Source organism: Physella acuta, unplaced genomic scaffold (genome assembly GCF_028476545.2).
Source record: "Physella acuta isolate Inbredline_101_S28 unplaced genomic scaffold, ASM2847654v3 ptg000571l, whole genome shotgun sequence".
Taxonomy (NCBI): Eukaryota; Metazoa; Mollusca; class Gastropoda; family Physidae; genus Physella; species Physella acuta.
The window spans coordinates 141810-154039 of NW_026732090.1; the positions used below are offsets into that span (position 1 = coordinate 141810).

The window sequence follows — 12230 nt, forward strand, 5'->3', positions numbered from 1 at the left end:
GGTATGAGAAAAAAAAATTAAATAATGTCTTCAAGCAAGTGGAACTGGAGTTCAGTCTGTGAACATGGAGAAGACATGCATGTATGGAAAGGACAGGACTTTGGCCATTGTTTTGAGCAAATGGTGATACTTCCAACAGCACATGCCTTACTTGGTATTGTTAGTGTTTATCATTTTGGTAGGCAGCAGAGAGGAACCTTACAAGGAAACATGTTGCATGTCAACTGGCCTTGGTTTTTAGTTCTACGTATGGTAACTGTTGTTTTTCTAACCTGTGTTCCAGTACTTCAGATAATATTCTCTGTCAGTTTGGAACATTCTTTGCCAAGTATTTCAGATGGAGTTGTGGCAGGTGTATCAACTCTTACCTGGGCCTTGCATGGGCTTTATGTATGGAACTTGAGATATCTTTATGAGCATGACCTCAGAGGACCATTAAGTGCAATAGTAGCTTTTTTGGTTGTTGTAGCTTCCTGTGCCATCCATTTACACACTGTGATAAGTAGACATTTGTCAAATTCTTTGTATCGCAACATGACTGAAGAATACACAACTTATATCAATGGTGCTTTCAACTTTATTTATCTTATGAGTATTTTCCCAAACAAGCCTCGTGTTTATCACACAAATAATACACTACAAATTAATGAGGTAGATGGAGAAATTGAACATATTGTAAAGGGAAGGAATAGAACATATGGCGCTATCAGCAGGGATAAAGACAGTGCAACAACTGCTGAAGAGGGTGTTGGGTGTTTTTCATTGCTGACTTTCCACTGGGTGCAGCCTCTGATGACTCGTGGGGCTGGCATGAATATTTCCAGCGTAAATGATCTTTTTTTGTTGCCCTCTCAGCTCAACACTCACTTGGTTGAACTAAATTTTCAAACAGTTTTAAAGAAACTGTTCAATGTGGATGCAGCTTGTGGTGAAGAAAACAAAGCTCTGGCAGTAGATGGACCCAGCACTTACAGCCCTGTGCCAGAGGTTAATGTCATATCCCATCATACCTTACCCAGTCCTTCTGCACACACCTATCAAAGTTATCAAACTGTTAGCATTACTCCCCTAGAAGAACATGATATTGAGCAAGATTTTGAAAATTTAAATGAAACAACATCCTCTCCCATATCAAATGTCAAACTGTTCAAAGTGCTAAACAAAGCTTTCGGTGTTGAGTACTATACATTAGGTATTTTAAAACTATTTGCGGACAGCCTAGGATTTGCAGGTCCTGTGTTGCTGAACTATTTAGTCAGCTTCATAGAAACCAAATCAGATCATTCATATCATGGCTATTTATTTGCTACTGGCCTGTTTCTTTCTACCCTACTGGGAACTCTCTGCTCCACCCAGTTTGACTACAAGGTTCAAAAAGTAGCTTATAAAATCAGATGTGCACTAGTCACAACAGTCTATAGGAAATCTCTCTGGACAAGTGCAGTGGTGCAGTCACAGTTTTCTACTGGTGAAATTGTTAATTTTATGAGCACAGACACTGACAGGATTCTTAACTTCTGCCCAAGCTTTCATGCATTTTGGAGTCTGCCATTCCAGGTAATTGACACATTTTTTAAAATTTAGATTGATTTTTTTGTTTATTACTGTTTTAAAGTAAAACAATTTACATGTAAACTATTTTCTTTTTGTAATTACATTTTTAGATCTCTTGATATTGTATTCAAGTATTAGCGAGTTAACTATTTTTAATGGGAGACAACAAAATGAGTGTTACCTAATTGTTTTGTATCCACCCCCAGGTGACAGTTTCTCTGGTCTTGTTGTACCAGCAGGTAGGCATAGCTTTTTTGGCTGGTGTAGCATTTGCTCTTGTTTTGATTCCAATTAACAGATGGATTGCTCAGAAAATTGGCCAGCTAAGCTCAGCAATGATGCAGCACAAAGATGAGAGAGTTAAGGTTAGTGGAAACACTGCTTCATAATTTAAAAAAAAACTAGTTACAAAAAATGTATATTACTCCCACATTTTTTTCAGAGCTACTTATTTTATTTAAATGTTATAATTAAATTACACTATTATTAATAAAATTTAAGAGTTTGAAAAAAAATTAAGATTTTATTTTCCTAAAGTTTTAGGATGTTAAATTTGGAAAGAAATAAAATAAAATTTCTGCAATTTGACTCATACACCTAAAGTATTTTTCTCTAATAAAAGACATCTAACCTACAGTTGATGAATGAGCTGCTCTATGGGATCCGTGTTGTCAAGTTGTACTCGTGGGAGGAGCACTTCACTTCTCAGATCAACACCATCAGGAGTAAAGAGCTCAGCTGTTTGAAAGGGAGAAAATATTTGGATGCCATGTGTGTGTATTTCTGGGCTACAGCTCCTGTGTTGATGTCCATTTTGACCTTCACTACATATGTTTTAATTGGAAATACATTAACTGCAGCTAAGGTAGATATTTTTTTTTATCCAGACCTAAAGTAGTATTGTTTTTTATTCTAGAGTAAGTATTGTTATTAGCTGCGTGACTAACTTTTTATGGAGGTTAAAGTTGCTTAGCTAGATCATAGTTGTACATTAGAGTAGAGCCATTATACTACTAAGACCTGATAAGGCTAGATAGTTTGGCTGTATAACAATAAGACAGAACAATATTAGAAAGTTTGGCTGTATAACTATTAGACAGACAGAACATTAGTTTGGCTGTATAACAATAAGACAGACAGATCAACATTAGATAGTTTGGCTGTATAACAATAAGACAGACAGAACAACATTAGATAGTTTGGCTGTATAACAATAAGACAGAAAGAACAACATTAGATAGTTTGGCTGTATAACAATAAGACAGAAAGAACAACATTAGATAGTTTGGCTGTATAACAATAAGACAGAAAGAACAACATTAGATAGTTTGGCTGTATAACAATAAGACAGGCAGAACAACATTAGATAGTTTGGCTGTATAACAATAAGACAGAAAGAACAACATTAGATAGTTTGGCTGTATAACAATAAGACAGAAAGAACAACATAAGATAGTTTGGCTGTATAACAATAAGACAGGCAGAACAACATTAGATAGTTTGGCTGTATAACAATAAGACAGGCAGAACAACATTAGATAGCTTGGCTGTATAGCAATAAGACAGAAAGAACAAAGTTAGATAGTTTGGCTGTACAACAACATAGGGCAACAACATCAGAGACTTGCTCTGAGCTGGTTATTTAGGCTGTAATGACTCATTTACCCTGGTCAGTTTGTTGTCATTTAGCAACTTTGTTTCAGGTTTTTACATGTCTTTCCCTCTTTTTGATGCTCATCAGCCCTTTGAACTCATTTCCTTGGGTCATTAATGGGCTTGTTGAAGCTTGGGTATCACTGAAACGAGTTGAGAAGTTTATTTGCTTGAAGAACTCAGACACCAGCCAGTATTACTCTAGTAAAGGTACATTCTGCTGCCCTAAGGTCTATGTATAGTTTTTCTAGTAAATTGATAGGCTAAATATATTAGATGGATGCACTTTTTTTACATTACATTAAAAAATTACTGGTTGTTTAAAGGAAAAACTCCTATTTTATAGAACTTGAAGGTGATACAGTAATTCTGTTGAAGAATGCACATTTCTCTTGGATGAAATCAAATGATGAGACTGATGAAGGAAGTGATGATAATGTCACTAAAACTCAGGACGTTGAGGAGATAAACCTGCGGATACATCAGGTCAGGACATTGACATCTCATCCACTCACACAGTTCTCTTGCATGGTGTGCTTGATCCAACACTATCTAGTTGGAGAGGAAAAGTTATCCATATTGTATATTGATAGGGTAGAAATCAAAACAGTATCTGGTTATAGTGGGAGTTTATCCATATTGATTTTTGTTAGGGTATAAAACAAAACACTGGTTAGAATGTGAATTTTCCTTAATGAATATTGTTTACTTCAAAATTTAATCTTTGTTAAAATATTTTCTGGAAAAGTGTGCAGCACTAATAAACCACATTTTATTATTGTATTGTTTACATAGTGATGTTTTATTCAGTATTTATCTAATATTTTTTCTTTAAATAGGGACAGTATGTAGGCATTGTGGGTAAAGTTGGCTCAGGGAAAAGCTCCCTTCTCAATGCTATTATTGGTGAGATGAGGAAAACACAAGGGGAGATAAATGTCCAGGACCTAGACAAGGGGTTTGCCTACGTGGCCCAGGAGCCATGGGTGCAGCATGCAACTGTGAGAGATAATATTCTGTTTGGCAGCCCATTTGATGGTCAGAGATATGATCAAGTCATAGAAGCTTGTGCTTTAACTGATGACTTCAAGGTTTGAAGTTTTTCCTCAAGATAACCATATAGTTTTTTATTGCATACTTGTAGATATAATAATTTACTCATTGAAAATGTTTTAACAAAACTTTACTCCCTGATGTCAGTACATTCTATCTAATTATAATTAAATTAATAATTTAATAAGAGTTGATCACACTAAAGTTACCCACCTACACAGTGGTGTCCATTCTTACAGGTGATGCCTGCAGGAGACATGACGGAGATTGGAGAGAATGGAATTACTTTAAGTGGTGGACAAAGGGCAAGAGTGGCGTTAGCAAGGGCTGTTTATCAGGCTAGTTGTTTTTACTGGTCAGCTAGTTGTTTGCGTTAGTCAGCTAGTTGTTTGTGTTAAGTCAGCTAGTTGTTTGTATTGGTCAGCTAACTGGTCAGCTAGTTGTTTGTATTGGTCAGCTGGTTGTTTGTGTTAAGTCAGCTAGCTTTTTGTATTATTCAGCTAGTTGTTTGTATTGGTCAGCTAGTTGTTTGTATTGGTCAACTGTTTGTGTTAGTCAGCTAGCTTTTTGTATTATTCAGCTAGTTATTTGTATTGGTCAGCTGATTGTTTGTGTTAAGTCAGCTAGCTTTTTGTGTTATTCAGCTAGTTGTTTGTATTGGTCAGCTGTTTGTTTGTGTTAAGTCAGCTAGCTTTTTGTGTTATTCAGCTAGTTGTTTGTATTGGTCAGCTAGTTGTTTGTATTGGTCAGCTAGTTGTTTGTACTGGTCAGCTAGTTGTTTGTATTGGTCAACTGTTTGTGTTAGTCAGCTAGCTTTTTGTGTTATTCAGCTAGTTATTTGTATTGGTCAGCTGATTGTTTGTGTTAAGTCAGCTAGCTTTTTGTGTTATTCAGCTAGTTGTTTGTATTGGTCAGCTAGTTGTTTGTATTGGTCAGCTAGTTGTTTGTATTGGTCAGCTAGTTGTTTGTACTGGTCAGCTATTTGTTTGTACTGGTAAGATAAGCTAGTTTGTGTTGATCAGCTAGTTTATATTGGTCAACTAGTTGTTTTTGCTGGTCAGCTATTATTTTTTTTTCTCATAAAAATATAATGATGTGTTTAATTTTAAAAGTTTTACTATTATTTACTTTATATTTGGCTAATGTTGTTTTATTCAGGACAAAGATCTCTACTTATTGGATGATCCACTTTCTGCTGTTGATGCCCACGTTGCTAAACATATCTACACAAACTGTATAATGGGCTTGCTGAGGGGCAAAACAAGAGTTTTGTGTACACACCATGCCAGATTTCTTAAGCATGCTGACTGGGTCATTGTAATGGAGGAAGGCAGGATCATTCAATCTGGTAGGTCTTTCAGCTATCTGGGTGACCCACTCACAAACACTAGGTACATAACACACAGAAACTTGTTGAAGTAAAAGTGGGTAGTTTTATTCAGGCTTTTATCAATGCTACATCTCTCACAATTTATCTCACAATTTAACTTTAGGATAACAAAATTATAAGTAATCAAAACTTAGAAACCCAAAACTGTCTGTGTTAGGTGTACCTTCAGATGTGCTGGCCCATATACATTTAGTTGAAGACAGCTCAAACAACAGCAAGGAGGATGAACCTAAAATAGACAACATTGAAACAGAGAGATATGGGGATTCATTAGTACTTGAAGAAGAGAGACAGAAAGGGGTAGTGAAAGGGATTGTGTACAAAAGTTACTGGAGATCTGTTGGAACTTGTTTATCTCCCCTAGTTCTTTTGACTTTGTTTTTGATGCAAGGTAACTTTTTTTTATGGTACAGCTTCACTCATTATTGGTACTGAATTTCATTAATGCAACTTTAATTTTTTAACCAGCGACTTGAACTGGGCTTTGATTAAATTCCAAGCCACATTTTACTTGTATAAGATAAGAATTTTTTTGTTTACTTTTATGGACTAACTAGGGTCCATCTCATGTGAACATTCCATATAAACAGCATCTCGGAATTGTGGGGACTGGTGGTTGTCCTACTGGGTCACACACACAGCTGAAAACTCTATAGCAAATTTAACTGGAACTTTTAAGTAAGGAATAAATATTTTGAACTCAATTATATTAAAATAAAGTGCATCTGTTATATTAAATCATTAAGATTTTAAAACTTTTCTATGGTTATTTTCAGTATGACAAACTTAACATCAGCTGAAGATAACCTCATGTTTTATTTGGGAATCTTTGGAGGCCTAGCGGGGCTTAATTCTGTGTTTACATTGCTTAGAGCTTTCCTGTTTGCTTATGGTGGGCTTTGTGCTGCAGGAATCATACATAAGCGTCTGCTTTCATCTATCCTAAAGGTAGCACTCACGTCTACATTTTGATCAAGTTAAATTTTTTGATATAGGATACATAAACAGCTGCTTTCATCTATCCTAAAGGTAGCACTAACGTTTACATTTTGATCAAGTTAAATTTTTATGTGTGATACATAACCAACTGCTTTCATCTATCCTAAAAGTAGCACAAAAATTTACATTTTAAAGGTAGCACAAAAGTTAACATTTTAAAGGTAGCACAAAAGTTAACATTTTAAAGGTAGCACAAAAGTTAACATTTTGAAGGTAGCACAAAAGTTTACATTTTGATCAATCTAAATTTAAAATCTATAAAAAAAAAATATTTCAGGCTCCACTGTCATTTTTTGATGTCACACCTATTGGTCGAATAGTGAACAGATTCTCCTCAGATCTCTACGCAGTGGATGATTCTCTCCCCTTCACTCTGAACATCTTCCTGGCACAGATGTATGGGATTATTGGCACTCTTGTGCTAACTTGTTATGGTCTGCCTTGGTTTGTTTTGTGCTTGGTACCTATGGCAGCTGTATATTACAAGATACAGGTGGGGATTTGTGTATTTGAGCTGTGTGCATGCTTTAGGTCTATATTTTTGATAAAGTCCTCACCCAATATAAGAGTGTTCAAACCAGCATGAGTTTTGTGTGAGTATTTCAAAATGTAACAAAGCCACTACTACTCTTCAACAGCATTACTACAGATTCACATCAAGGGAGTTAAAGCGTCTATCTAGTGTAACATTATCTCCCATATATGCCCATTTCTCTGAAACCATCACGGGTCTCGCTACTATTCGATCAATGAGACATTCTCTGAGGTAATTTTATATAGTACACTATATTCAAGTTGAAGCAGGATATTGATTTACTTTTTAACCTGACCATAGAAGCTTTTAAATAAATGTACGCAGCCATGACATATACCAGCTTATCATATTGTCTTGATACTTTGACAGGTTTAGAATAATGTATGGTTTAAAGGTTGAATTAAAAAAAAAAATTTTAACTAAATATGAAATGGTTAGTCTAACAGCTCACCACTGTGACCTGAGTTGTGAAATGTTTTGATGACTGTCTGATCCCTGTGCCAGATTCTGTGATGAGAACAAGACGAGGCTGGATATCAACCAGAGGGCACAGTTTGCCACGCAGCTCTCTTCCTCCTGGCTGGACCTGAGGCTGCGTTTGCTAGGTGTTGCCATGGTTACTTGTTTATCCATGATTGCTGTCATACAGCATCAGTTAACTTCTGTTGATGCAGGTACTTTTAAAGTCATCAAACAAACCTTTTCTGTGAGGTACATGCCACATTAGCTGGTATCAAACCTTGATTACTATAGTGACAGGAAGAAAAATATTCTGCTATCGGTCATATATTTAACACAAGATTCTTTAAATTTATATTTCTATCACATACCAGAACTTAATTAGGTGGAATATTTTGCCATATGTGTTAAGATGTCTGTACATATGCCAGAGAAATGTTTCCAACCAAGAAGCCAAATTTTTTTTTCCCCCAGGTCTAGTTGGACTTGCCATTTCATATTCCCTGTCAGTGACCAATTTGCTTGGGGGTGTTGTCATGTTTTTTACTGCCACAGAGAAAGAGTTTGTTAGTGTTGAGAGATGCCAACATTATATCAATGAGACACCATCAGAGAACTGGAGTGGGTCATTATTTGTAAGAATAATTCTTTATTACAGTTTTTCATTATTATCATGTTATTACTAGCAGTATGTCTTTGCTGCCATAAAAAAGTACCAATTTCTGTGTCAGTAAATGTAAAATATAAAGTGTTGAGTTGTAAAAATTCTTATTGTAATGTATTTCTAAATCTTGTGAAGCCCCCAACTGTTTGGCCGAGTGAAGGTGTCCTGGAGTTTGTCAAGGTTTGCCTCCAGTATAGAGACACACTCTCCCCTGCCCTGAGAGGAATCAGCTTTAAAACCAGACCTGGTGAGAAGGTGGGGATAGTGGGGCGGACTGGCGCAGGTAAATCAAGTCTTTTCCTGGTCCTGTTCAGGCTGGTGGAGGCCAGTCAAGGTCGTGTTCTGGTGGACGGTGTCGACTTGAAGTACCTGGACTTGCAGGACATCAGGTATGTGGCTTCATCCAACATAATAAATAGTTGCTGCACTTGATAGATACACATTAGCAGTTGTATTGTTTTGTTGTGAAATATATTTCTTTTACTCCATGTTTTTGAAGCTCATCGTTATTAAGAATTGTTTTCTACAACAGATCAAGATTTGCAATTATTCCACAAGATCCATTCCTGTTCAGTGGATCAGTTCGTTTGAACCTTGACCCCACGGATAGTCACACTGACCCTGACCTGTTGTCAGTACTGGAACGCTGCCACCTGCGTACGTGTGTGGAAAAGATGGGAGGGCTGGACGCTACTCTCACTCAGAGAGGGAGAGAATTCTCTGTTGGACAGAGACAACTCCTGTGTCTGGCCAGAGCTATGTTGACCAGGGCTAAGGTAGTCACTCACTGCTTGATATTTATATAAACATATTGTAGTCAATTTGATATACAGATCAATCATTGCTTTATATTCATGAGAACATTTTGTAAGTCAATGTGATATACAACCTTTTAAAATGAAATATGTCTGCAGATTTTATGTATTGATGAGGCCACGGCCAGTGTTGACATGGAGACAGATGGCCTGATACAGCACACCATCCAGCAGGAGTTCAGGGACAGCACTGTGCTGACCATTGCCCACAGGATCCACACTGTACTGGACAGCCAGCGGGTCATGGTCCTGAAGGATGGCACAGTGGCAGAGTTTGCTCCTCCTGATGAATTGTTGGCCAACAAAAACTCTTTGTTTTACAGTTTGGTTCATGGCAGTTGAAACACAACACAAACAGTGGTGTAATGGTGGTAGATGGAACAGCATAAACAGTGGTATAATGGTGGTAGATGGAACAGCGTAAACAGTGGTGTTATGGTGGTAGATGGAACAGCATAAACATTGGAGCTATGGCAGTTCTCTGTTAGCAATAGTGTACATATTATATAACAAAATTGGGGCATATTTGACACCCCCCCCCACATCTCTCAATAATAATGGTAGTCAATGACCATGTTATAGGAATTTTTTTATTTCACATACCTTTCACTTTTAACACAATTTTTAAATATTTAAATAAGTTTTAAAAAGTGTGTGTTGAATGATATTTTTATAATGGCTTCTTATATACTATTTGAATGTATCTGAATACCATTTGTAGAGAAAATGATCTCACACTGTCTTGATGTTTCTTCAGCACTGTTTAACGTTTTCCTTAAAACTTCTTTTAAATATCTAAATGATGAATTCATTGGTGTCAGGTATTTAAATTAATTCTCTTTATAAACATTTTTGTAATCACCTTAAAAAGTTGGTGATTATTATATAGTTTTAGAAAAAATAAACATTGTCTTTAAGGCTTTTTAATTTAAATTTTTTTTTTTTTAATAATGTTACAACAAATTTTGTTAAAATATATTCCTCTGTCAGTGTAATAGTGATATTATAAACTGGTAAAATGTCTACTGTAGTATTCAGTAGAAAAAGCCATTTGTTTTCATACAGTTTGTGTGTCTCGGAATTGTGAGAAAACTATTTGTGTTTCTTCATTACATACCATTTTTGTTGTATTTATAATTATTTATGATTGTGTTGTTATTTATTCTGAGATTATTGTAAACATTTAGTCTTTAGTCTATGTGTTATGTTTACATAATAATGTATTATCTGCAATTAAGTGAAAAAATAAAACTTGCAAAATTTACTAGTGTCTGAGTATTGCCCCTATCATTAGTATATAATTAACATAAATTAATCAAAGTGAGATAAAAAACTTTGTTATCAGTTAATTTATGCTGGACATTCTGTTTACCTTTTAGATCTACGTGACCACATCAACGACTGTACTTTATCTTCTTAAACAATGTCTAACACAAACTTAAACTTGGTGCATTATATAGGGCGGGTGGAACTGTTGGAAAACTAGTGGTGCTATTAGAAGATCTTCAATATAAATGACCCAAACCTATTTTTGTTGGTTGAAAATATTCTAAATTCCATTACCTAAAGAAAGAAATAATTAAATATATAGTTAGTTGTCTTTCTCAGCAACTTAGTATCAAATAAAAAAGATGACATTTATATAATTGAAAAATAAAAGCATGGCAACTTATTTAAGGACTGTGGAGATCAAAGTATTAATTATACAAAGTGAGTATAATTGTCTTACATTAATGTATTTTTGGAATAATGGATTTAATGAAGTATTTTTTAAAAGGTATTCTCAAGCTATGACAATTTGTATCAAATAATTTTAAATGTAAAAGTTTTTTGAGTTTCTTCAAATTTTAATTTGAAGTACTTTCAACTGGGTTTGGGAACAGCTGATCTGGTAAGGTGCTTAGGCCCAAGCAAATGTGTATAAATTCATTACAGATGGGTTGATCTTGTTCAAATGGAGGCAATATCTCCAGCTGAAGAGATCAGTGGTATCACAAAGATTGGTTGTCATACAGTGCAGTAACTCAGAGTAAATGTGATGTCACACTTTTGCATTATAAAAAGTAATATTAGAAAACGAATTTTTGCCACTATTTCATGTTTTAGAAAAATGTTTTAATAATTTGTAATAGTAATAGGATTGATTAAAAGACTATGTTGACCGAGCTCAGTAAAGATTTTAGAAAATTTGTTGTGACGATGTGGAGGGGTGGGGGTAAAATCGTCAAAAAGCGTGAAGTCATTTAAGTATGACCTCACACACATGAATTGAAAGTAGGCCTATATATAGAGTACCTTAACAGGAGTTAATCAGACTCAAAGATCAGTTTGATCATCACATTCACAACCACACAATGAATAAAATAATTTCACTCCACTCCTCATTTCATTATTATTATGATATTGGGCTTAGTATTAGTTAATAGTTGAAACCCAGCTGACATGAAAAACATTGCTTCTCACCATTTAATCGTATAATTAGATCAACTTTTATTCTTTAATTAGTTATTAATTTATAAGCAACACTCTTTGATGTCTTTATCTCTTGAGTGTAGTATTTTTGTGTAACACAGTTGTGCTCTACCCTCCCTTCCCCCAACCCGCCCCTAGTAAATTCTAGATGCAGTTTTGGTAGCAGTTGAAAATCCCGCGAAAATATCAGCTGATTGGCACTTCCGACAACACACCCTTGTTGCTATGTAGCGACATTCGGTTATTTCCGTAAACAATCCAATGAACAATGTGCTCGATATCGAACCTTTATAAAATAAATGACGCATTTCTAACGATAGTATCCGACATTTCCCGATATTATTTAGTTCTTTAACGATACTTAAGTAGTTTCTTAATGGCGACTGCTTCATCATTCAGTCAACAGAGTCCAATATGCTGTAAAAAGTGTAAAGTAAATGGTAGCCTAAAATAATTTAAAATATAGACTAAAATATAATAATAATAATTGCCTGGACACTACCTACTAGTACAATCAATCTAGAAGCTGAAGAATGATAAAAATTAATTAATTAATCGAAACATGGTGACTGAATGTAGTCAGAGAGAAGAGGTAGATAACTTAAATCAATATATATCTTATATATATATATATAT

At 35.2% G+C, this 12230-nt stretch overlaps 2 protein-coding genes across 4 annotated transcripts in view; both read left to right on the top strand.

Moving 5' to 3' along the window:
* Nucleotides 1-9533, top strand: LOC131946825 (ATP-binding cassette sub-family C member 10). Its single transcript, XM_059307798.1, has 18 exons — nt 1-1557; nt 1761-1919; nt 2192-2419; nt 3258-3417; nt 3554-3693; nt 4047-4298; nt 4500-4598; nt 5419-5608; nt 5808-6041; nt 6241-6328; nt 6427-6598; nt 6927-7142; nt 7288-7415; nt 7689-7858; nt 8118-8278; nt 8443-8696; nt 8840-9083; nt 9222-9533. Exons 1-18 carry the CDS (start codon nt 25-27, stop codon nt 9462-9464), a joined length of 4671 nt encoding a protein of 1556 aa, XP_059163781.1. The 5' UTR covers nt 1-24; the 3' UTR covers nt 9465-9533.
* Nucleotides 9534-11868: 2335 nt separating this feature from the next.
* Nucleotides 11869-12230, top strand: part of LOC131946798 (uncharacterized) — a 96243-nt gene continuing 95881 nt past the window's right edge. Inside the window, exon 1 of one of the 3 annotated variants that reach the window (XM_059307738.1) lies at nt 11869-12186. The gene's annotated coding sequence lies outside the window, so the exon portion shown is untranslated. The remainder of the gene's footprint in view (nt 12187-12230) is intronic. The other 2 variants (XM_059307739.1, XM_059307740.1) reach the window with 2 other exon arrangements.